The following is a 25,616-nucleotide window of genomic DNA, read 5'->3' as shown; positions in this document are numbered from 1 at the left end:
TAGAGCCATTTTGGCGAAAGATGTGTCCGGCAAGCATCGTGAACACAGCTCGCCCAGTCCACTTCCTGGTGTTCAGGATGCGTGGGGTGTAGCTGGTGTGCGTCTCCGGGTTCTTCATCTTCTTCGGCTTCCTCGATATCGGCGAGGTCCAGGAATGCTTCTCCGATTCGGGTATCCTCGAGGGCCCTCTAGTTACACCAGACTTCTTCCCGTTCTTCTGGGTTGATCCAGCTCTCAGGTGGTGCTGGCTCGTCCTCAAATTCTTCAGTCTCGATATTGAGCTGCTCCAAGAGCTCAGTTCTCTGAAGGGTGACTCTGGCCAGTTCGTCAAAGGCGAGCTGTCGCCCCTGCGACGACTGCCTGCCGCTGTCGATCAGCGAGACCATCTGGTCTTGTCTCTCCTTCAGTTTCCCGAGGAAGTGTCTGATGCCCTTGATCTCTTGCCGAGTGGCCGCTTGACCGGCCAGTCTTTCCTCGATGCGTGAGCTGAAGGTTCGTTGACCTGGACCCTCCTCGTTTTCTGATCCGGTTTCTGGTTCGTCTTCCGATCCGGTTCCGCGGTCGCTCCTTTCGTCAGTCGACTCCGGGTCCTGCGGGACTTCCTGTTCCCAGGCTTCCGCGAGTTCGTGGGCAAGTGCCGCTGTTCCGTAGTCCGGCAGACTCTCTTCCTCGTCGATATCTTCCAGCACCATTCCAATGGTCTGAGAATCGTCGATGTCTTCCAGCACCATTCCAATGGCCTGGAAATCGTTGAAGCGTGCCCTCCTGTCGTTCGGAGGTCTTCCTTGTCCCTGCTTTTTGGGCTGTCGGCAATCTCTAGCCCAGTGGCCCGTTTTGCCACAGTTGTTGCAAGTGTCGTTCTTCTTGTCGCGTGGTGGGCGCTGTCCCTGGTCCTGGTTCCTGTGCTGTGCCTGAGAGATTGCGCCAACGCTCTCATCCATCGGTCCTGGGTGAGTGCCGTACGCGGTGCTTGGAGTGTGTCTCTTTTTCTTGTCATTGGCTTTGTTGCCTTGACTGCCGTAGTAGCCTCTTGTCGAGCGTCCCTCCTTTTTCTCTCTGCGCTTTTCATTCTCGCGCTGGAACCACCTGTCGTCAATGTTGATTGCCGCGTCGATGTACTCCCTCAGTGTCTCTGGACGAGGCGTTTTGCAAAGCTCATCCTTGACGTGGTCCTTGAGGCCATCGTAAAACGCAAGCAGTTGCCCCTGAACTGACCAGTCGAGGTGCAACATGCAGGTCTGGAAGTCCACTGCATATTCAGCCACTGAACGAGTCTGCCTCAACTTCTTGACTTGTTCCTCCGTCTTCCGTTGGATGTGACGGTCCGCAAAGAACTCTCCCATTCGTGCAAGAACCTCCTTAACTCCTTTCTGGATGACGGCGTGGACTTCCGGGTTTCTGTCCGCTGCCTGTACCGCTAGCGCCTTCTGGTAGGGTTCGAACCAAGTGGCCGCTTTTCCCACAAGTCTAGTACCGAGGTACGTTACCTCATCCTTGTGGTATGGCAGCTCATCAGTGTTGTACGCCGTGTAGGAAAGCACCGAATCTTTCCATGTCTCGAACTTATCTTTGTCCCCGTCGTAGAGCTCAGGGTGGGGGATCTTCAGTTTCTTCCTGGAAGATGTCTTGTCCGTTTCTAGGTCCCGAATCCTTTCTCCGGCCTCCCTCAGATCCGTTCTCAACTGGGTGACTTCCGCCGCCAGCTGCGCGTTGGTCGCCATGTTGTCGTCTTCTAACGCAAGGGGTTCCAGTTGTTGAGCGAGCCGGGTGACTGATCCTTCACTGAGAGTTTCCGGTTCCTCGTCTGCGTCTCTGAGGTGCGTGTCTTCAGGCTGGATGGATCCAGCGATGCTGCTACCGTCAGACTCGCCACTACTTGACGAACCGGGTTCTCCTTCTGGCTGGGTGTCTGGCAGGACCGTATCCTCTCCAGGCGTAGCCAGGTTGTCGGTGTGCGATGAGCACTCTGTTCAATCAGTACCAAAGAGAGAAGCAAGCAACGTATTACAAACCACTCGACTGTCAGGGTCGTCTGTCTGTAAGGGAGCACGGGCTCCACAGAATGCTGGGGTTTGTAATACTAAGATACGGGTCAATGATCATTTGTGACCTAAAAGCGGTGTTGAAATTTCCGAACCGGTTGAGGCGCTCTCTAGGTTGGCTAGTGGGAAGGGGAGGTGATTTGAAACTTTATATTATATTTGTTCGCCATTTTATTGAGCTCATTCGTCCAGTCTATTATTAACACCTTTCTTCACACGCGCTCGCGTATAATTAGTGGAGGTGCTGAACCCAGGGAGACTTTACCACCGCATGCAGCAAGGCCTGGGCCTGTGCCTAATAAAGGTGAGTTGCAGGTGCGCCGCGAGGCGATTGGCTAGGGCTGCCCCGCAGCCCCACTTAGTTGTGGCTCGTGACAAAATTTTCTGCCAGCAAAATAGATACGTATCGACCCTAGCACATCGTTTGAGTGCGTCTCTCTTTTCTGCTTTTGTGGGTACGTACCTTTTCTGCTGGCAGAAAATGTACAGCCCCCGAGGCGGAGTTCCCGTCGCCTGGTTTTGGCCTTGCTAGGGACGTACCTTTAGTGCTGGCAAAAAACTGAGTGTCCAGTTTTGGTCCTCCAGTATTTCGCCTCCTAATGCTCTATTAAGGAAAGTACATAATGTGTAGTTTATACATACGTTGTTGGAATAACATACTGGAATGACGCGCTGATCCAAGGAATGCGGCTCCGCATTCCTGGCCACAGCAACATCTGTGGAGGAGCGAGCCTGACAGATGCATATATATTGGCCTACGCCCACCTGTTCAGATAGATAAGAAGACAGACAGACACAAACGAATCCATCACTTGAACCACCACCTTACGGCGCGCAGCGCGCCATGCTGTTTCCAGTACCGGTACTCTGGTGATTCCTACATACGTGTATATGCATTAATGCGGGCACTACCCTAGGTAAAGGAAGGGGAAGCATATTATTAAGATAGAATGGCTATAATATACAAAGAGGAGGACCAAACTCAGTATGGACGAGAACCTATTGCGTAGAACAGGGGCTCTTGCAGTACGCATGAGGTTCTGCCGCCACCCGTGCTTAGGAACCTTGAAGGCCAGGTGAAGAGTTTTTTTGCTGCAATTTGGAACAAGCGTAGAACATACAATTAATCATCAATTACATTGTGTTCCTATTAATTGAAGCACTTCACATGCAATTGGCTTGACTTCGCTGTATTTGACAGACCCGGGCCTCTAACGCCGGACCAAATTTTCTGCCGGCAGAGGGTTACGCCGCCGAGATCCCTATTGAATCATTTGTTTCAGCACCCTTGAGATGCGATATGGCTCTGTAAACAATTGTAATGCCTCTCTATTTTCCCAGTGAATATCCGCTATACTGATACTAGAGCCTTTATGATTCATCGTGCTTGTTGGGCAAATAGGTTTTCAACGAACAGTCTCTGCATTGAAATCGTGTCCGATGGTGTGTGCCCAGATCTAGGACTACGAAAAACATCCTAGAAATTTTTATCCATTTTGGTAAATGGCAACTTTAGCCGGGGTGGCCAGAAACGAGGCACGGGGGCTGTGCGATACACGCACATACCGAGTCACCACAGCTAAGGGTAAAGCAGCGGCAGCTTAGGGCTATGACTGCCTATGGAAATTGCTGAGGGCAACATTCGGGAAGCGCATCTATCTGTTGTCCTCCGACGGCTCTAGCCGCAGGAGAGGGTTTGGGAGGAGAGGGTTTGGGAGAACATCGCCATCCACTAGTTCTGGGCCTAGACTGGTAACTAGTTCCAGGCCGAGGTAGTGTTGTGGGCTCGGGTTAGACTAGCTGCAGCTGCGTATTGAAGGGCACAGTAATCAATCCTGCCAAAACATGACCAATCACGGGGCATGGCTCAGACCACTCACTAGCTCCAACCACTGCCGCTGCCATCCACGGATTATCCGCCCCTCACAGGCCACACACAGCCTTTCCCCTTTGGGACGTGCATGGCAAGGCTCTGCTTTCAAATCAACCGTCGAGAGTCGAAATCCTTTCTCTTCAGCCCACAGGGTGAAGGGCTCGGTAATTAATGGCAAGGCCGCGGAGACGGGCAAATGCGGTTTCCGATCGGCCCACGTGTATTCAGTAATGCCGAGCTTGTAAGCTCGGCTACGTGGAAGCCACGGACGGCAACCCTGATGTGCTCACGACGTGCAACGCGGAGTTCCTGTTTCTTCTTAAGACGAAGGATAGTAACTTTGTTGATTTTAGATTCAATCGATTGGGGTATTTGCGAGCATCTATCTAAGCGATTACTAACTAGGAACAGCACCATATTGAACTGGGAGCGAATAGCGAAAGCACGCGGGGGAAGGCGTGCTACACTGCTAGTGCCGTGCGCGCGTCACCCTAGCCGTAAGTCTGGGCACGGCTGATAGTAACTGATACGTGTCAAGCACTCGAGGCGGCAGCTTTTCAAGCATGCATGTCGACGGCCAAAACCGAGCCGGCCTATGACCTCGTCAAGTGAGTGGCATTGACCCCTCCGGCTATGCCTTTCCGGATCGCCTGCCGGCTCTATCGCCACTCCGGCACTCGTTTCCCTGCCGCCTTATCGGCGCTAAGACGCAACATGTTTCACCGTGGACGGCCTATAAATGATTCAGCCCGCCCCCTCCCCCCAACGGCAGAGAGGAGGAGCTCATGCTCAGCTCGCCAGCCATAGGACAGCTAGGCGTATTGCACAATATCTCGCCATCCCAGCCCCGCCTCTCCTGCAGACCCCGCCAAGATGAGCACCTCACGCCTGTTCAGCCCGCTCGTCGTGGGCAACGTGACGCTCGAGCAGCGCATCGCCCTGGCGCCACTAACACGCTTCCGGTCCTCGGGCGACCACGTGCCCAGCGACCTCAACCTCGAGTACTACTCGCAACGCGCCAGCGAGCCCGGCACGCTGCTCGTCACCGAGGGCACGTTCATGTCGGCCGCGGCCGGCGGCTACGCCAACGTGCCGGGCATCTACACGGCGGCGCAGGCGGCCGCATGGCGCACCATCACCGACGCCGTGCACGCCCGCGGCAGCTTCATCTTCTGCCAGCTGTGGGCGCTGGGCCGCGCCGCGAACCCGGCCGTCGCCGCGCAAGAAGGGATTTCCATCAAGAGCGCCAGCGCAGTCCCCATCGGCGACAAGTACCCGGTCCCGGAGGCGCTGACAACCGAGGAAATCGCCCAGACCGTCCGCGACTTCGCGGCGGCGGCCCGCCTCGCCATTGAGGTCGCCGGCTTCGACGGCGTCGAGATCCACGCCGCCAACGGATACCTGCTCGACCAGTTCCTGCAGGACACGTGCAATAAGCGCGGCGACGGCTACGGCGGCAGCGTGGCCAACCGCTCGCGGCTCGCCGTCGAGGTCGTCGACGCCGTCGTCGAGGCCGTCGGCCCCGCCAGAACCGCGATCCGCATCAGTCCCCACAGTACCTACCAGGCCATGGGCATGGCGGACCCCGTCTCGCAGTTCTCGGACCTCATCGCGCGCATCGCGCTGCTGGGCCTCGCGTACCTGCACGTCGTGCAGCCGTTCGCCAGCGACGACGGCAACGCTGCTGCTGCCGACGCCCCCGAGACACCACAAGAGACCGTCGACTTCGTCGCGCGCCTGTGGGCGGGGACTGGCAGCACGCTGCTCGTGGCGGGCGGTCTGGCGTCGGCCGCGGACGCAAGAGATCTAGTTGATGAGAGATTCGCTGGCCAGAATGTGGTTGCCGTGTTCGGGCGGTATTTCATTGCCAACCCGGACCTCGTGTTCCGCGTCCGCGAGGGCGTCGAGCTAGCGGGCTATGATAAGACGACGTTTTACAAGCGCCAGTCGCCGGACGGGTATGTCGATTATCCGTTCAGTGAGCAGTATGAGGCGCTGCATGGTGCCCAGGCCCGAGGGGGGGCGGTGAGGGCGCAGATTTAGGGATCCATTGGGATTAGACGGGGAGGGAGGGGGACTAGAGGGGAGATGGGGAGGGGGCGGTGGATGGATGGATGGCATTAGATGCTGGAATTTCAATAAGAAACGAAAAAAACAAAATACCCTTAAGGCACTGGGCGCTGATCGGTGTAATTACGTTATCTGTTGTTAATTTCAAGGTAATCATGGAACTAGTGGCTGGATGAAACATTTTGAATTCGAATGCTGTGCTAGGTAGTCAAAGCTCCTTTTGCTAGAGGATTAGATGGGTAAGGGAGATGGCGTGCTAAGGGTCCGTGAATGTTCTGTTCGCCCGTTCTGTTGCCGCACTGCATGTGACGCCCCTAAACACAATGTCCGTAACGTACCAGCTCGGGTTGGGTACTGTTCTTTAGGGTAGGAAGCCAGGCTCTTGTGGGCACAGGCCAAGACGGCGGGGTGAGAAACGGGCAGGCCCACTGATTTTGGGAGCAGAAAGTAGGACGAGAGAGGCGGGAAAGGAGCAGCTGAGTTGCTCCTAGGAACAGAATGCAAGGCCAGAGGATCCGTTATCGGGGCTGCGCCCATAGATAGAGCTGTTGTTGCCCAGAGTCGAGGCAGCAAGAGCCTGTTCTGTCTAGTAGTACAACGGTTGCCAGTTACAGGATCCAGGTGTCTTAGCCCCTCCCATCCAACACAGAACGGGTCGCCCCTGCGATCTTGGAAGCGGGAAGAGGGCAAGTGACCGGGGCAGGGGAGCAAGTCGGAGTCCAGATGACCCTCTATGGTACGGTACAGTACCTTCCTGTGCGTACCTGGCAGGGTAGCCGTCACCGGGACAGCAGGCTGACTGCCCCGTGCCAGCAGCCAGACGTCATAGGGCCAGCCCTACCCTCCTGGCGGTTGTCCGGGCACGGCCCACATCGATCGAGGAGACGCGTATTTAATCTCTCGCTGCACAAAAATAAAGAACCTTCCCACTCTTCCACACCACCGCCACCACCACCACCACCACCACCACATCTCCCACACTACCTTGGTATGTAACACCTTGAACAGATTCCCGCCGTGTCGGAAGGAGCTACCTGCACAGGAGCCAACTGGCATTGTGTCACAATATTGGGATTAGTGAGCAAGAAAGATCTAGAGGCTATGTGATTCTTCGCCACCAGCTTTTGCCACTATTCATAACTATAAAAAAGAGACTTTTGGCCCTGCTAAAGGAAACAAGAGATTAGACCTTTTCAGACAATTCAAGCCTTGCCTCCCTGCATCAAATGCTTCATTTCCGTTGCCCTGTGAATGCGCGTGACACATTGCAAAGAATCGGAGAGAATGCAAAAGCCTCGCTGATCCAGCCGTCCAGCTCAGTGCCCGCTAACATTTGCCTGCAGCGACAAAGCCCAAGCCCTAACCGATCGCACTAGGCGCCGAGCTCCAGCCCAGCATTTCGCATGCGAACTGTGATGACGGCAGAGCGAGGTGCCAGGTGTCGGTTGGTGGCACTGCCAGGCTCAGCATCCTTGCCTAGCATCCCCGTGGATGCGATTATGGCAGCCCCTTCCGGTGCTGGGCGGCAGTCGCGGAGAGCTAGCTTCCTACCTAGTATTTTGTATATGCTTACGCAAAATGCGATGATGGCAGGCTGGCGGCAATAGGCAACCACCCGGCTGGCGCCGACACCGCTGTCGCCCGCGGTCCGTGTCTCACTCAAGTCGACCTCCTACCACAACGGCGCCAGCAACCTGTCGAATAGTGTCAATTTCATTCACCTGTCGTGGACGCAAGCTGTCTTGGAGGGTCTCCCTTCCAGACACTTCGTTCACATATTACCATCCCCCACCCCCCACCCGATCACCCCCCCACCCGATCACCCCTTTTACACCAAAACACTACATCTTTGAACAACGACTAGGTAGTCAATTATGAAGCTATTCACAAGCCAATGACGGATTTGGTTAGCTGCATGCATATATTTTAAGCTTAATATGGATTTGTCAGCCCATGGGCCCTACAAATCTCTTTGGCGCCTCGCAAATGAAGCGTAATTTAACTTCCTTGTGTTCTCTTGTCCCTACCTATGAGTGTGTATTATATTGTACTGCCACAATGCCTACCTACACCGAAGACGACATGGCGAATGCCTACCTAGATGTAACGGATAACAAGCTTTCTATTCGTCAGGCTGCTCAAAAGCACGGCGTACCGTACACAACACCGAACAACTGGCTCAACGGCATCCCGGCCAAAGAAGAGAGCGTTCCAACACCCCCTAGGCTTACAGAGCCTCAAGAAAAGCGGCTCGTGGAGTGGATCATCAAGCAAGAGAGCCTCGGCTATGCGCCTTCCTATTCACAGGTTTCTAGCATGGCTGAAAGGCTCTGCAAATCAGTAAGAGATTTAGAGCCTATTGGAAAGAACTGGATTACTGGCTTTAAAGCCCGGAATCCCGCTATTCAAAGCAAAGTAGGCAAAAGAATGGAAGCAGCTCGCTTCAACGGCTTTACTCCTAAGGCTGTCAACTGGTATTTTGACATCAGGGAGAAAGAATACGGCTAGATCAGTCCTCGGCTTACCTTCAATGTCGATAAGGCCGGTATTATGGCGGGCTTGGTAAGAAAACAACGCCTATTGTCTCTTCCTATGTTAATGCTATATATGGCTTGATTCATTGGTCCTAGGGACCTCAGAGACGAAGAAAATCTTCCTAAAAAGCGACCAAGGCCGCGGCTGGTCCACTATGATTGAATGCATCGGTGCTACGGGTACTCTACTTAATCCGGGCATTGTTTTTAAAGGAAAAGACCTTCAGACCTCTTGGTTTGAGCAGGAGATGGAGAAAATTGCGCCCTGGCGCTTCGTTACCACTGAAAAGGGGTGGTCTGACAACCAAATAGCGATCAGGTGGCTTGAGGACATATTTCTTCCACAAACTGACGCCCTACTGGAATACCCCTTTGAAGCCCGGCTTATTATTCTCGATGGCCACGGTAGCCACACAACTGTAAGAGACAAGTCCCGTACCCTCTTTGGCCCAGTTATCTCATAGTATATATATAGGATGAGTTTATGACGATGTGCTTACTGAACAACGTATATCTATGCTTTCTTCCGGCCCACAGCTCTCACGGCATACAGCCGCTTGACAACGGACCGTTCAATGCGGCCAAGGCTTGCTATAGACGTGAGTTGGCTAAATTGGCGAGTCTAACTGACTCAGTACCAGTGGACAAGATCAACTTTATTCGCTGCTATAAAGTTGCTAGGGAGGAAGCATTCACGGAAAAGACCATCAAATCATCATTCCGAACGACTGGTAATTGGCCTATTGGTAGGCAGAAAGCCCTGAGGCACCCAGAAATACAGCAAGACAAAGAAAAGACCCCCAATCCCCCGGTACTTACCGGGACCCCTAACACCCCGACTACAGGGCGTCAGGTCAAGGATTTGGGCAAAGGAAGCAGTCAAGGTACAAGACGGAAATTTGAGAAAGCGGCTCGGGCCGTTGAAAAGCTTCAAATGGAGCTTATTATCAAGCAGACTCGCATAGAGGTGCTTGAGGCTGAGCTGGAAAGGCTGAAGCCGAAAAAACGACGCAAAATTCCCAATCCAAATAAGCAATTTATGGATTTGGTTACTACTTTACAAGGCGGTGAGCTTCCCGCAGAGCCCCAAATTGAGGCTGAAGCAGAGCCGCAACCCGAAGAAATTGAAGATGAAGAGGATGACGAAGATGAAGAAGATGAAGAGGTTTTGCCGGTAAGACTGACCCGATCTGGCCGTGTAACGCAAATTCCGGCTGGCTATTATAATTTAGCATGTAATTAGCTACATTTCGATATATTTGGTATACGGATAGCTTCAAAATTGACTGCGTAGTCGTTGTTCAAAGATATAGTGTTTTGGTGTAAAAGGGGTGATCGGGTGGGGGGTGGGGGATGGTATATACTGAAAATCAATCAACAAATGAGGCAATAGCCTCCAAAAACTGAGGCAAGCTACCTCAAACGACGACAAGACACACTAGTATATATCCCATCTAGATCTCGCCTTGCTGTGTCTCGGCATCGGCTGACTGGCTTCTGCAGGATGGGCGAAATGGTCGCGGTGGACTCTGCCGGCCTTCAGGGAATTGCCGATCATGACAATACCCCCACTGTCAATGTGGAGCCGACTCCCCTGACGTTGGACTCCAGCAATCGCTTTGGGCGACGCCCGACGTGGAATTTCGATCCCCAAACGCATTCACTGGGCCTAGGTATGAGCGGCATGGGTGGCCAAGAAATACCTACCTTCTCTGCCAAGGTCGCTACGGAAGGCATTTTCATCTGAACCATTCAGTTTCGAGACTATTATGTACTTGAACTGGTACCGAGGTAGTTGCAGTTTGCTGTCATCTGCAAAGCACAAGTGCTGCAAAGCACAAGTGGAGCAAACCATGGTAGGGTGACATGGTTCTACCTTAACGTGGCAGACAAAGTTTAGAAATACTTTTATTATGGAGAACCAGTCTATTATTTATCTCAGCCACTTAATTTCACATTTATTTCCCGGATCTTGTATCGTCTACACTTCGAGGACCTGTGCGTCCGCCATCGGAAATTCATCTGTGAATGTTCACTTCTATCACCTGTGATTTTAAATATCTGACAGATCTTACTAGCTCGAGGCTTTCCTAAGATAGACCCTGAGTTAGAAAGGATGCATCTTGCACGAGTGGCAAGTGTTTTTAGAAGGAAGGGAGTTTACCAAAGTGCTCGATAATTATCTAATTATAGAAGAAAACCTCTTAGATCATCTCGACATCTCTTCAATCTTGTTTACTGGTGATACTTATCCTTCAAGCCCTAATAATGTTACCATACTACTTCGATGTTGGGAAATAACACCGCATAACTCGTAGTGAGGAACTCAACATAGTAGCAATGCTAGGGAGCTTAGCTACGGCGTAGCACAGAAGAAAGTTACTCTATATTTCTAAGAATTTTAAAACATTTAAGGTGTAAGCTGTGTTTGGGGTGTGGGGGAGTTGGAGGCATAAAGGGGTAGCGGTTTGGGGGTCACACATGGTCCGGGGAATTCCGAAGCGACCCACATCTTCTCACGCCGATATGGGGTCCAATTCGGGGCCAGCACACCAATCAACAGCACGGCAAGGTAGCCAAGCGGTCTACGGCGCCAGGTTCAGGCAAACCTGAATTTACTCTCCTGGTCTCAGAAATGGGGCGTGGGTTCGAATCCCACCCTTGTCATTGTTTTTACCAATTCCATGGTGTTGATGTTTTTTTTTTTATTTTTGCCCCTGTTTACTCGCTTTCGGACGAAAGATGCCTCGGTTCAACACGTGGACGAAAATAACTCGTTTTCATTGAGCAGCATTGTTAGTGTCAGGGCCTGAGGCATAAGGTCAAATTACAGAACACGCCGCACAGAGACAGAAGCCTCGGTGTAGGCGGTTTGCTTGCCCTAGCCTTGTTAGGCAACACGGGACGTACCTTCTCATTACGGGCCTTGAGATTGCGGGCTGCGGTCCCCTTTTTTGGCCGGAGGGGAGCGACGGGCGGCCAGCGTGTGCTAGGCTCGGGAGCGGCCAACTGAACCAATGGCAGGGGCGGCTTTGTCGCTCCTGCGGACCAGGGAAGCGCCACAGCTGTCCCCCAGCTGCGGCTACTCGATTAGGACGATCGAAATTAAAAAATGTCACTGCGCTCAGGAGACGCGAGGCGGAGGCTCGCTCGCGCGACGCCGGATTTGAGGAAAGCTGAGAGGCGCGCCAAACAACGGCCTGCCGAAATGCGGCCCGTTTTCCCTCTGACCTGACCTGGCCCTACCCTCGACCCTCGCTCGACCCACGACCCTCTCGCTGGCACTCTGGTCGCGCGCTCCCAGCCGTCGTGTCCCATGCAAAGTCTCCCCCCCGTCGCCCGCACCCTCTTTTTTCTCTCCTTCGTTTCCCATGACATCGACAGCCAAACAGGGTATTTCGTCTCGCCCTCGATTCGCTGGGCAATCTTCGCCGCCCCTCTGCCAGCGCCAGCGCCAGCGCCAGCGGTAGTGGACTGGACGCGGCAGCCGAAGCGGAGCGGTACGGTACGGAACGGAACGGTGCATTGCAGTGGCAGATCTGGGACTGGGAGACCCAGATTTGTTTCGCAGCCCAGCCCAGCCCAGCCCAGCAGGGTCCCGGTCGAGGCCATTGACATCTCATTTCGTCGCGACAGCCAAAGGCAGGCAACTCGACTCGCACCGCCAGCAGAGTGGACATCGACACAGTCGCAGCGCCGGCGTGGGTGCGACGCTCGCTCGCTCGCGCGTCAGCGCCAGCGCCCGCACCCGGGGAAATATGGACCCTGGGAGGAGCAGCAACGGCGGCTACCCGGCAGTGCCCACGCGTGTCGCACAAAAGCTCGGCAGTGGCACTGTCATCTCAATACCCGTCCGGACCCATAGCGGCGCCGGCGCATTCGCTCGCAAGAATGCCGCCGCCGCCAAGCTGGACATGACGGCCCCGCACCCGCAACTGCCCGTCGATGCACTGTCCTTGGCCGGCAGCACGCCGCCCAGCAGCCCGACCCTCGATGCCTGTTCTTGTCCAACCTCCAAAGACGTGCACCACCTCTCGTTGCCAGCCATCTCCATTGCCGAGCCCGACCACCCACCCCAACTGGACCTCATCCAAATGGAAAAGGAGGTGACCCTCGTCGTCCTCCGGGTGGGTCGCGACGGCCACGACGACGAGGACTCGACAGCCATGCACACCCAAACACAAGACCTGCCTTTTCGGAAACATAATCGCGGCATTGGCTCAATCGACTCGATCCTTTCGTCAACCACTTGTGTCAACACCCACTCCGAGTGCAGCCGTTCAGAGTCCCGACTATCCCGCGGCATTCGTTCCGAGTGCGACGAGGGGTACGAAGCCGTGCGATCCCACGCCCGCCATCTCCACGAGCAGGCGAACAGGTATGTGTCTAGTTGCCGGAAACCTGCCGATATCCTATGCGACGTGGGCTTACCTCAATGGCGACGCAGCATATCGTCAGATGACCTATCAAGCACTCTATTGTTTAGTAACGATACGGCCGACGCGGAGGAGCATGATATCAATGACAGCTCTGTTGATGAAATTGGACCTGTCGACGAGTCCGACCTGATCTCCAGCTTGGTGCTGAGAAACGCGTGGGGCAAAGACCTGGGTGATTGTGCTGCGCCATTGCTGGTTCAGGATTGCACGTACAGATACACCCAAGAGCTCTGGGCTGCCGCCCATGAAGGGAATCTTGGGTTCATCACTGCCACTTCCCACCAAACCTCGCCGTCTGACGGTAGCAATGGCGGACAGAGCCCAGAGAAGGACGGCCAACAGGCCCCGAACAACAACGCAAATGGAAGGGGCAAGCGGAAAGCCGAAGGAAGCGACGAAGGTGGGAGCGACCGCGGAGGCTGGGCTGGCGAGGGGGGAGATGGCCGTGGCATGTCTACGAGCTCCCAGGGCGAGAGTACCAGAGCGAGCAACGTCTCTAACCTCAGCTGCCCTTATCGGAAACGAAATCCCCTCAGGTTCAATGTGCGGGATCGCTACGTCTGCGCCACCCACTCCTTTGCCGACATGTCGCAGCTCAAGTAATAACCCCAACGCCAACCCCCCCTCCTGCCCTTGGATTTGCTCTTGCTAATGTTGCCATTTAGGAAACACATCCGTGCTCACCATCCCCCAGTTCAGAGGAACTCCGGGCCTTTCCTTTGTCCGCGGTGCTGCCAAGGATTTCCCTCTAAGGATGAATTCGACATCCACCTCAGACAGCCGGTTGTCTGCCGCCTAGCAGATGGCCAAGACGGCACAGACCCTGAGGATGGCATCACGCAAAAGATCATCTCGTCGTTGGAGGCGAGGAGCCAAAAGGCAAAGATAGACAACTGGACATCGCTGTGGAAGCTCCTGTTTCCCAACGACCGCAAAGTCCCGGACGCAGGTAAGCACCGCCTCTTAACTCGGTTCCTTGGACGTTGCAGCCTAACCCCTTTACAGCGTTTGTGCCTGTCATGGAAGTGTTCGATTTTGTGGCCGAATCCAAAAAGTTCCTCGGCCAACTGAAAGACCTCCTCGAAATACAGTATCGCTATGTCCTCGAGGATACAGCGCCGCCGTCCGACATCGAGCTCAAAGTCCACCAAGGCCTGGAGAGAAGTACGCAGTCGCTATACACTTGGATCGAAACCGTTGTCCAGGACTGGGAGCAAAGGATTTCGGGCACAGTGTCCTCGTTCTTTCCCAATGGCGCAACAAACACAGCCGCCAGGACGGACAATTGGGCTGGGACTTCTCAACTCCTCCCTCCGTCTCCCACTCTGCCGCCAGCAGTGGTGCCTGTTGATACGAGTACATTTAGTGCCATGCCTGGTGGCGACCTCCCAGCGGCCGCTCCTAGGAGGCAGATCAACCCCAACCCCAAACGAACGAAAAGGGCCAACGTCCCTGTCAAGATTCAGCCGTCGACTCAAATACCGGTGCCGATACAAAGAGCAGGGACTCCGCAGTCGCATGCAAGGACTGTCGCCCCCAAGCGAAGCCAAGTGACGTTGTCAACACAGCCGGCCGAACACGCAATGCCACACTCGGCACAAAGCCATGAGTCGAGGTCGCCATTCCACCAGAGCTGGGAGTCCTCCCCTGTCGCAGTTCCGGTCACATACGGCATGACGTACCACAGCCAGACGGTCTATCAGCCTCCTGGCACTCCGCATTACCCACCTTCTGGGCACAATCCGAACACGCCGTCTTTTTACACGCCGGAGTCGGGCATCGAAGTGGAGGGTGGTCATGATGCTGAACTGGAGCAAGTGCCCGCGATGGAAAGTCGAATGATGATGGCCGCGACGCCCCGGTCGTCAGCTGCATGGATTCGAGACGAAAACCGCGATTCCAGTCAGACGCTTGTTGAAGCTCACCCGGCTGGCCGATGCTCCAACATATACTGTCCAGGCTGCAGCAAGACCATACCAGAAGAACTAATGGTTGGATATGGGCAACAGCAGCAGCAACAACAATCGACACGGCAAGGCGATCACATATTCCATGCGCCACAGCCATCTTTCAGCGGAGTGGACGTGCCTTTCACAGAAGCACAGGTTGCCTGGGCCTTTCAGGCCCACAGTCAGAACCCGGGAGAGGAGCCAGGGAGCCACCTGTTTGGCTCTAGGCAGGAGGAATACTAATTTTGCCGGACCCAATCACGACTGCTCCACGAGCAATGAACGACATGACTGGTTAAAAGTGTTTGGATTGTATAATTAACAAGGCCTTGTGTTGCATACATGGCTACAGGAAAGACGGAAAAAGGCAGAGCCGGGGCCCTCCCGGGCACCTTGTAATGTAATGTAAGATGATGCATGACTGTTTGAACTTTATGTACAAGTATGTTTGTTTAGACTTTTTTGTATTTTTCTAGTTTAAATTCTCAGCGGTGGGAATGGGGGCATACAGTACATGCAGGATTTTGAGCGTTGAATAGGTAATTAGCATGTAGCAGAGCAGCTGTTTACAATACCACTTTCTGTAAAATAAGAGGATGGAACTGAAAGCTCGGGTATTCGGCTCCCCCAGATCAGCCTAGGCTACAACACTACGGGATGTCCAACTCTACGCACTTTCTGGGGGACGGGTTTTGGGCTTTACTCTTCTAATGACCTAAAAGAGGGCCTAGTGAGTAGGACCTGTTAAAAGGAGAGGTTTGTCTATGCAGCTCAGTAGGTATATATAGGTATAGTTAAGAAAAAGGGTCCCAGCTAGGCAGCAAGGTCATGGCCAAGTCGCGGCCAAGGTCGATTCGCCACTCCTTAGGACTAAAAAATTGGGCTCCCTAGCGAACCTAGAAGTGAGGGAGGCCAAGCAATCAACTTTGAACCAATACACACAGGATCAATTGAGTGCGTTCAATCTTTAACCCACAAGTCGCGCGCGTGCATCGGCCCCACACTGCATTTCTATTGCTCTTTGCGACTCTCAATCTTAACCTTGATAAACCCGGCCTTAACCCTGTTTAACACGGTCTTGTGCAACCAACTCTCCCAGAGTGGCCAATTGACCCTATAGTATCAATCCTAGGTGCCATGCTTTTGACAAGTGCTACGTCCCAGGCCCTTCGTGTCCTGGGCCCGGGATTCGTCCTCCGAACATGTCTTAAGGTCCCGTGTACATGCCTTAAGGTCCCATGTGAAAGCGCTCGGGACACCGGGACGCGTGCTGATTGGCTTCCCTTTCCTATCAAGTGATTGGTCTGGGACGTACCACGGTCGTCCTGGCCTTGGAGTTGAGGTTGGCGACCGCTACGTACTCGATCTGCAATAGTTTAGTGAGGTACATCAGCCTTTTGGAAACTTGGAAATCAGCCCTATTTAAAGACTTTAACAACTAATTGGATTCGCTCAGGCGTATCCGTATTAGCGATGTGCCGTGTTATGGGACGGGTAGTAGGTTACGTTAGCAACGAGACACGAGAGATATTGATCGCAAGACTTGATTTGGGCTTAGTAAGCGAGTCAACTCATCAGTCAAGGCTGCTTGCATGCCATAGCCCTTCTCCGCAGTGCGGGCGACGTGCATCATTAGGCAGCAATCTGTCAGGCAATCTCAAGCACGTTCCGACAGCGCAGAGAGAGGCTTCTTTTGCCGCGTAACCATGGAGCCTCTCGCTACTTTAAGTGTCGCTTGCAATGTGATGCAGGTCATTTCCTTTGGCTTGGAGGCAGTATCTCTCTGCAAGCGCGTTTATGAACGAGGCCATCCCGAACCCGAACTCGCATCACACAGCTCTAGTCTTCACGAACTCGCGACGGCTCTATACCATGAACTTGGAAGCTGTCAAAAAATGGCCGCTGGCTGGAAGAAGGACGACAAAGCTTTGCTGGCAATTGCAACTAGGTGCGCCGACGCAGCCAACGCCCTAAGAGAAGAGGCGGATTTCCTCGCACCGAGAGACCCGAAACAGTTGGGCCATGTCATCAAGGCCGCTGCCAAGACAATCTGGAGGAAGCGAAGGCTAGAGAGACTAGAAAAGGAGCTATCCAGATCCCAAGGCGTTATGGAGACTTATTTGTTGGCGAGTATATGCACCCGAGCCGAAGCACTGGCTAGTCAGGATGCCAAGGGCTTTGCTATATTGGGCTCTGCGATGCAAGATCTTGTCCACCGCTATGCCAAGGGCAGTGCAGCTCTGTCCGGGAATATTAGGGAAGAGGCAGATAAGGTTCGTTCCCATGTATCGGCGGAGGCACGTCGCACGCGACTCGACCTTGCGTCAGCGTCGGCCGAGGTCCGTCATCACCTTTCACAGCAGCTCCAGCAGCTACACATTGAGGACGAGCGCGAATCTCGGCGTGCAAGGATTCTCAGCAGCTTGAAGTACGGCGCTATGAACGATCGAACCAACACAATCACCGAGAAGCACCCGGACACCTTTCAATGGATATTCCAAGGGGACAGCGTGGGGAGCGAGGAACACGGTGTGCGGCCGACAGCTCGGTGGTCCCATTTACCCACATGGCTTGAGTCAGATGAAAAGCTGTACTGGATCAGCGGGAAGCCCGGCTCGGGGAAAAGCACGCTCGTCAAATTTCTTGTCTCTAGCGAGGACACGCAAGTGGGGCTCAAAAAGTGGCGTCCTGGCGCACGCATCCTTTCGCACTTCTTCTGGGCCCCGGGTACCAATATCCAGCGGAACGTCAAAGGCATGCTCTGCTCGCTTCTCTACCAGTCGTTGTGGAGAGCCGCCAGCCCCCGTGAAGAGCTTGCTATTGGTGATCCAACACGGGAGAATGAAGATAACATCGACGACTTGGTGCAGAGGTTTCCGAACCTCTTGGGAAAGGACTCTGTTTCTGACTGGTCGGAAGCCGAACTTAAAGAGGTCATATTCTCCCATCTCCACAGTGCCGGTCCGCGCTGTATCGTCCTCGACGGTCTGGATGAGGTATCCCAAAAAGACGGACCGTTCAAGCTCCTCCGCCTAATCGACGAACTACGAGCTGTTTCTGGAGTCAAACTCTGCGTAGCGAGCAGGCCGGAGCATATACTGAGGAGCCATCTCGAGAAGCACCCCCATCTCCTGATGCAAGATCTGACAGAGCCCGATATTCGCAAATACGTCACCACATATTTGGAGGAGGTTGGCGTTCCCGTCCCTAGCCAGTATCAGCACAGTATCATCGACGACATCGTCAGGGGAGCCGAGGGTGTCTTTTTGTGGGTTGTTTTAGTTCTCAACAGCTTACAGCGAGGCCTCCATAACGGTGATTCCTGGGCGGAGCTGGAGAAACGCCTTCACCTGATGCCTACCGATCTCTCACGCCTATATAGCGACATGTGGTCCCGATTGAACGAAGATGAGGCCATCTACCGGAGAACGGCCGCTCTGCAGTTATTTTTAACACTCAGGTTTAAGGAACACGGCGCCTTTGCCTTCGTCGCTGGAAAGCAATTGTCTGTTCTCCAGCTCACGATAGCGTCCGAGTTGTCCATCCAGTTCGACTCGGACATATTACCATCGCCTGCGGAACTCGCGGGAAAATGTGAACGAACTCTCAGAGACTTGGAAACTAGCTGCGCCGGCCTCCTCACGGTCTCGCCAAGATCAAGAAAAATTGACCTAAATCGTTCGGACTGGTGGGGGCCCATTTGTCAAGAAACATCGCATGGGCGCTTGATCCAGTACCTGGATTGTGGTGTCCAATTTATCCACCGAACGGCATACGACTTCTTAATGGAGGATGGCGGTTTCATACGTCGAGACTGCGAGCTTGACGAAGACGGCCTATTTCTCAGACTTTTTCGGGGATGGCTACTTGAGTGTCAGATCTTTTTCTCTCTCGCCCCCTGGATGCGTAAGCATAGCCTCATCACTACGCTTCAGTGCATCACAAGTCTCCCCGAACCTGATCAGCTGCTCGAGACGGTCGCATCAATGCTCAAAGCGAAGAGCATTCCCCACACAGTGGCGGAGGACGTCCTGCAGCTAACTATCAAAATATATGAGAGCGCGCCATTGATCTCGGGACCTCCGGCCCGTTTTAATCGTCGGCAGCCGGCTTTTCTAGCCATAGTGTGTGCCTATGGACATTTCGAGCTGCTCATGACCCAAGACTTCGTCATGCAGCAACTGCTCATCTCGTCGTCCGAGTGCCTCTTCTTCCTTCTTGAAGACCTGTGCGACATCGATAAAGACGACAACGATGCCTACAGTCATCGCTGCTGGCTTATCCGCACCACGTTAGATCAGATCCGCACGAGGACAGAATCCCCCTCGATCAGCACACGCGTTACAGTAGATGCTGCCGAGGCCGTTCGTGCGGCCGGCATACGCTTTGTCCACAACGCCTTCCTCCGCCACGACATTAATGAAGAAATGGAGCCATCGAGCAAGGCGCTGGTGGATTCTATGCGCACCATCCATGCTTTTATTTGTTCAGGCTTACATATAGACACAACACTTTGCCTCCGTCTCTTCGTTGTTGACATGTCCGCCCTCAACGAAAAACCCGCACCGGGCATAGCCTCACCCAGGTTCGGCGTGATCGACACCTTCTTCAGCATGCCCCCCCACCAGCAGCCCGAGGACCAGTCGTTCGGGCTCACCATCCGAACGGATCTAGCCACCGTCGTCGAACTCATGACCCACCGCAACGCCGACTTGCTAGTCGGGCTCCCCGAGGATCTACCCCTGCTTCCGCCCCATTACGGCTTACCTATATCACCAGCGGTCACCGCCAGTATAGTTGCTGTCTCTCTGCTGGAACCCCACCTGGTGTCACACCACCTGATGCCGATACCGAGCTACAGGCGTCTTAAAGAGACCGATGTGGACAGAAAATTTGTCGATGTGATCGAGATGCGGCCGACGTTTTGTGTCCCGAGCGTTGCTGCGCAGACGAATGCAGAGGTTCTCGTCGAAATCGCGCTTGACTGGATGCGGTCACCATGTCACCAGCCCCAACAAGAGGCCGACATGCGGGAGGCACGACGGCTGATATCGCTCATCTTGGAACAGTCACCGCAGTCTGAGACTTGGGAAGGTCTTAATATGGGCTTTGACATCGCCTCTTTTGCCACCGTCCATTGGACTCATATCTGGTGGAAAGAACCATCTCGCTTCAACGCCTTCATTTCCCGACTTGAACAATCTGAATGTACAACAAGATCTAACTATTATAGTTATTACCACTAATGTAGAGATTAGAATGCTTTGACTTATAGCTTGGAAACCTGAGAGAAATTTAGATTATATTACTTGCAGCACTTGCGTCGGAGCCGTTTTTACGCATTGATTTTCGTGCATTTGTTAGCGTGGCCACTGGCGCGTAGCTCACACGGCTAGTCCTATGTCGGTAGGGCCACACCCAGCATTTCCTGTAGATAGACTAAATCTTCAACCAAGTGATTGACTTTCCTCTGTCGAAAGACCTACTTAAATCGGGTATGGTGCAGGGCAGGGCCTGCACAGGCCACTGTAGTTAAACCGCCTTTTCCACAAGGTCAACACGGGACCCCGACCTGGAGGCGCAGACTTTTTCTTCTACACACATCAATCAATACACACACTGCAAATACTCTCATTCTTGACTGTTTTGCATGCGATTTGGCTTCTGAGAGTTCCTCTTTATCTTCCCACGGAGTTACGAGATTCTTTAGTTCCAAGTCAGTATCAGGGACGATGACTAAGTAGAGAGATCCTTTCTCTTGCTGCTCGAGCGTATCGGGATCTCGGGGGCGCTAGCAGGGGAGCCCGCGGTCGGGAAATCAAGAGATGAGCGCCTCTCGGGGACGATGGGAGCGGGGCCTGACATGATAAGAAGTTTCGCGGTTCTCTTGGAGCGCTGCTTGGGAGGATGGAGGTTAGAAAACTAGAAATTCCGGCGAAGAATTAAGGAAAAAAGGTGTTCTGGAAAAGACGATGTGGTTTTTTCGGAGAAGGTTAAAGGCTGAAGTTCAAAGGTAGGGTAGGTACGTTTTAAGAGAAAGGAAGAAGGATCTATAGTGGTGTTCCTGCAAGGAGACCCGACCAAGGCTAGGTTATCCAAAAGGTTGCCCTGAATATGCCCGCAGGTCTGACTGTTGAGTGGTGAATTCCGGCCTTGCCAGAGCCTGAAAATCCAACAAGACTCCGAACGCTGCCCAATAACGCCCAAGAGCTGACGAAGGCTTTCCCAGGCAGCGCTCGCCGACGATTGCTCGGGGGAAAAATGGAGAAGCGGCTCGCGCGACATCCATCAGCAAACGCCCGGGATTTCATCTCCTTCGCAGAAAGACATTTGGATAGACGGCAGGGAGTCAGCGTGCCGCACATGGGCTCAGGGTAATGCTTGGTATAGATTTGGCCAAAAACTATTGTCAGGGGTGACTGTTGAGGTAATTACTATTAAGTGAATTAAGGGATATATATTTACACTACAACTATACTATGCTAAACCATACTAGCCTGCAGGGGGAGAGGAGATACCCCACCCATGTATCCCATCTGGTGTAGAATCACTGGCGTTTGGCTTCCCTTTGCACGCCCCCTGCCCCCTCCGTCTTGGAGGAGCAGGAGGCGGAGAAAAGAAAAAGACATACGCCAGTGCTCTTGCGCCAGCTGGGATGCACGGATGATGAACCTAGCTGGTCCCTCACTTCCCAGGATAAGGTAGAGATATGTATGTCTGTGTGTGTATTTGTGTGTGTGTGTGTGTGTGTGTGTGTTGTCCAAAGTCCCGATCAGATAGACTCTGGCGTCATAAGACCAAACTCGACGCTAGCTGGACTTGAATGTCAAATACCCAGGAATCACTTTTTTCCAAGAGTTCAATTTGTGTGTGTTGCACATGGACGGCCAAATATGCGGAATTAATCAGTCGACAGGAATCCAAACGAAAATCAGGGGCACGCCCCATACTCCTTAGCGCCAGCTTATGTTGTAGTGGAGAACAGAAAATATAAAAATCAGGCAAGCGAGACGTCTGTCACGGACCGCGACTGCTGCGCCTGCATGGCGAGTACGAGGTCCGTCAGGCGGTCGATCTTGGAGGCGAGTTCCTCGATGCGGACCTCGACGTCGGTGACGGGGTGGTCGAGGGCCTCGTTCTCGGCGGCCTCATCTTCGGCGGCCTCATCTTCGGCGGCCTGGCGCGAGGCGGCGCGCTCAGAAATGCGGTCCGGGACGGCGGGCGGGCGGAAGGCCTGCTGCAGCAGCAGCGGCTCCTGCTGCCGCTGTTCGTTACGGAGCGACGACGCCGAGTCGCGCGCGCGCATGCTCGGCCGGGATGACTTCTTGAGCGGGCCGGGGCTGGCGGGCGGCGCATGGCCCCGCGGGCCCTTGAAGTTGTTGTACTGGGTTCCGGTGGGGACAGTGCCGCGGATCCACTCGTACAGCTTGATGGCGGCGACGATGGGCAGGTGGGTGGCTTTGAGGAGCACGATGCGGGCGCTGCGGAACTTCGAGTCGGAGGGCAAGAATAGGCGCAGGGGCCGGAAGATGACGAGGGCCAGGAGGTTGAAGGGCGGATAGAAGTGGGTGAGCCGGTTGCTAGTCGACGCCTCTAGAACGAAAACGCTGTAGACGTAGAGATATTCCTCGCGGGCGTGTGTGATGACGCGCGAGAAGCTGTTGGACAGCATACCCGTCAGCGAGCCCATCAGCAGGATGGAGCTGAGCATGATGAAGAGCATCATGAGTGGCGGGCCAAAGACGGGGTCAATGTTGCGCATGATGTCGAAGCCGACGTAGCTCGAGCCGAAGAAGATTTTGGTCAGGAACCAGGTGATGTCTCCCAGCGGGTACGCGTCCCGGGCGATGAGGGAGAACGTCGTCAGGAAGCCCAGGTAAATGATGACAACAAGAACCATAAACTTGATGAAGTCTTTTCCCATTTCCTTCAGGCAGGGGATGAGAGTCTGGGAGTCGTTAGCGGCGCGCATAGCGACTGGTGCTAGAAAGACTGGGTGGCACACTTACTCCCCAATAAGGGCTCAAACTGAGGATGGAGAAAACACGAGGGACCATGAACAAGGCCTCGAGGGCCAAGATGTCGAATGCCGTGTTTACAAGCCCCTCGTTGTCGGTCGCCAAACCAACCACCCCTATACAACGATCCCAGTCAGCACCACTTCTCGCCGGACAGACAGGGCAGGTAAGCATACTCAGGACAACGAAGATGGAGCCAATTACGATCATGGCCATATCGAAGATATTCTACAGTCCACGGTTAGCCAAACCGTCCCACCCGACTGAGCACGGCCAGCGAATGCAAGGGCCTTGTTGCTGCGTACCCAGACATCAGTGGCGTAAAAGATGGAGCCGGCGTCGATCCATTCGCTGAGCTCGTCGTAGGAAAAGGCGGCGAGCCAGAGGTAGAGAAAGCTCTCGAGGGGCGTGATGTAGTCGGGATTGCGCTCGACCAGGACGGCGTAGTAGAGGGCCAGGAAGATGACGAAGAACAAGACCTCGAACGACTTGAGGTACTTGGGGACGCGGAGGCGGGAGAAGGGGTCGGCGGTGGCGGGGTTGTAGAAGCGCGGCTTCTTGACTGAGTAGACGGACAAGCTGTCCCAGAAGATGATGTCGCCGTTCCAGATGCCCGTGACGATCTTCTGGACCACGTTCTGACTCAAGAAGCGCTTTGCGTCGGCGATGGCGGCGATCTCGAGAGCGTTGAGATTGGTGAAAGCTGTGGTGGGATCTTTGCCCTGATCGTCTTCCTCGCTGTCGTCGTCGTCGGCCGTCATGCTCTGGGTGAGGCGGGAGAGCGACTGAAGCAGCAGGTTCCTCTTGCTGTTGCCCGACTGGGTGAGGAGGAGCTTGGTCGCCGAGCCGGCGGAGCTGGAGGTGCCGGCCCTTGCCTGGGCGAGCAGGGCGCTGCGCTCATCGACCTCGCCCTCCTCGACGTCGACGGGAGTGCGAGGGGTGACGGCATCTGGGCTATTTGGGTCGGGGATCTCATAGAGACAGTAGTCGACGGCCTCGCGCTCCGACAGGTGGCCGAGAAAGCGCCAGGCGACAATCTCGCAGGCATTAGCTCGAGCGTCGTTCAAGCTCTTCTCCACCGGGCTGGAACTATAATGCCACCTCAATGCGCTGGAAAGGGGCGAGTGTTTTGTTGTCAGCAGCTGGCTCGTGATGTCGGCGAAGGAGGCCGCGGAGGGTTCATTCACGCCACCACGCCACCTCCACAGCAACTAAGGACGTGGTAGGCGGTAGATGGATGGCAGGTGACGCGAAGAGAAGACCAAAGGATACTGGATCCTGAGAGGGGAAAGCAAAGTGAAAACGGAATCACATGAAGTGGACCAGGGACATACAGCAAAGCATTCACAATGGCAGGGTGGGTGCAGGTGCGGTCCAGATGGTCGACGAGAACGCGCAGGCTCTCGCCAGCGCTCGTGGTGCGGAGCTGCTCGAATGTGCCGGGGAGTCGGATCGACTCGGCAATGAAGCTTCACCAGAGGAGATTTGTTCTGGTTAGCAACCCGAGGCTTTTGTCTCTGGTTTTTTTTTTGGCTCTACTGTTCGCGAGCGGAGAAATTGGGTGGACACACATTGAAAGCTTCTTCACGACGATCCTGAAGGTGTCGTCGCTCGAGACATTGGGCAGCTCGACGCCGAAGCGGACCTTGGCAAAGGGCGATGGGGTCCGCAGGTCCTCGGGCTGTTGCACCTGCGCACGCGACTTTACGCGGAGCGGCATCGATGCGCCGTCAATTAAGTATGAATGGGGTAGCAACTACTACTAGGGTGGAGAAAAATGCAATAAAAATAAAATAAAATGGCTGGCTGGCTGGCTGCGTGGACTCGTCGTCAAAAGTCGTGTCGTGTCGTCACGCCGTCAAATCGTCAATTGGCTGGGCAGATTGACAAGACGAGACACTGGCGCGGTGCAAAAGCAAAAGCAAAAGCAAAAGCAAAAAGAGCTGGGAAGCTTCGCTACGGCCAAAGAGGGGAAGCGGCAAAGCGACGGACTGACGATGATGATGACGATGATGATGATGGACCCTGGCAAAGCCAAGAAGCGCAGGTTTTATTTAAATTTTGTTTCTCCGACGGGATGGATGATGGGCCACTGCAACTGGCCGGGCTTCTTCCAGGTTGTCGGTTAACCTGCTCGGTTAGCCTGTGCTGTCCTGTACTGGCTTTGTTTGTCGAGTTGCAGCCCGCTAACTCGGGCTGGCTACTAGATGGCGGGGTCGGAATTGGGGTTGGCTGCGGCTGGGAGGGGAGGTGTCCGGGTATTAGGTGAGCGCCGACAGAATGGAAGTTGGAGGTGCTGGAATAGGGCTCGACCACTAGAAGCCCCTGAAATTGCTCGCTGTCTCAAGCAACCACTGCACTCCCGTCTTCGTCTTCACTCGGCCTTCCAACAACTCTTCCGTGCACAGCAGACTGGAATTCCCATGGGCCTTGTAATTGCGAAAAGAGGTTGAGAGGCTGAGAGGGGCCAACAGTCGCGTCGCTGTGCGAGGCGAAAGGGTCTTGACCTGACCACCCTTCTGCACTTTTGTTGTTTCAAGGGCGACAAACCGACGTCGGCGATTCGTCTGCTGGGCACAGTGAGCAATTGTGCCGCATTTGTCAATCACGAAATCAGCGACAGCGCCTCTCTGTCCGCCCTTTGGCCGGCAAGGCTACTAAATACTGAGACAGTCAACCGGCAGGCAACAT

At 54.3% G+C, this 25,616-nt stretch overlaps 4 protein-coding genes and 1 non-coding gene across 5 annotated transcripts; 4 read left to right on the top strand and 1 right to left on the bottom strand.

The window, feature by feature from the left end:
• The first annotated feature begins 4,610 nt into the window (after positions 1 to 4,610).
• Positions 4,611 to 5,983, top strand: B0T26DRAFT_541416 (NADH:flavin oxidoreductase/NADH oxidase family protein-like protein). Its single transcript, XM_060435574.1, has one exon. The coding sequence runs from the start codon at positions 4,789 to 4,791 to the stop codon at positions 5,956 to 5,958; it is 1,170 nt and encodes a 389-aa protein (XP_060289795.1). The 5' UTR covers positions 4,611 to 4,788; the 3' UTR covers positions 5,959 to 5,983.
• A 5,102-nt stretch (positions 5,984 to 11,085) lies between these two features.
• On the top strand, positions 11,086 to 11,186 carry B0T26DRAFT_t276. Its single transcript has one exon. It is a non-coding gene; the product is annotated as a tRNA-Leu (tRNA).
• Positions 11,187 to 12,277: 1,091 nt separating this feature from the next.
• On the top strand, positions 12,278 to 15,622 carry B0T26DRAFT_796309 (uncharacterized protein; the record flags this gene model as incomplete). The annotated part of the gene is made up of 3 exons (XM_060446921.1): positions 12,278 to 13,557; positions 13,624 to 13,907; positions 13,964 to 15,622. The coding sequence occupies 3 exons, from the start codon at positions 12,278 to 12,280 to the stop codon at positions 15,148 to 15,150; spliced, it is 2,751 nt and encodes a 916-aa protein (XP_060289794.1). The 3' UTR covers positions 15,151 to 15,622.
• A 908-nt stretch (positions 15,623 to 16,530) lies between these two features.
• Positions 16,531 to 20,441, top strand: B0T26DRAFT_735967 (uncharacterized protein). The gene has a single exon (XM_060443266.1). It carries the CDS (start codon positions 16,614 to 16,616, stop codon positions 20,151 to 20,153), a length of 3,540 nt encoding a protein of 1,179 aa, XP_060289793.1. The 5' UTR covers positions 16,531 to 16,613; the 3' UTR covers positions 20,154 to 20,441.
• Positions 20,442 to 21,904: 1,463 nt separating this feature from the next.
• Positions 21,905 to 24,645, bottom strand: B0T26DRAFT_682195 (uncharacterized protein; the record flags this gene model as incomplete). Its single annotated transcript, XM_060440734.1, has 6 exons — positions 21,905 to 22,855; positions 22,917 to 23,041; positions 23,102 to 23,153; positions 23,231 to 24,035; positions 24,260 to 24,394; positions 24,497 to 24,645. The coding sequence occupies 6 exons, from the start codon at positions 24,643 to 24,645 to the stop codon at positions 21,905 to 21,907; spliced, it is 2,217 nt and encodes a 738-aa protein (XP_060289792.1).
• Positions 24,646 to 25,616: the final 971 nt, after the last annotated feature.

Source organism: Lasiosphaeria miniovina, assembly GCF_030549165.1.
Source record: "Lasiosphaeria miniovina strain SMH2392-1A chromosome Unknown B0T26scaffold_9, whole genome shotgun sequence".
In the NCBI taxonomy this organism is placed as follows: domain Eukaryota; kingdom Fungi; phylum Ascomycota; class Sordariomycetes; order Sordariales; family Lasiosphaeriaceae; genus Lasiosphaeria; species Lasiosphaeria miniovina.
Note: the sequence above shows the minus strand (reverse complement) of the source record. Positions and strands in the feature narration are given on the sequence as shown.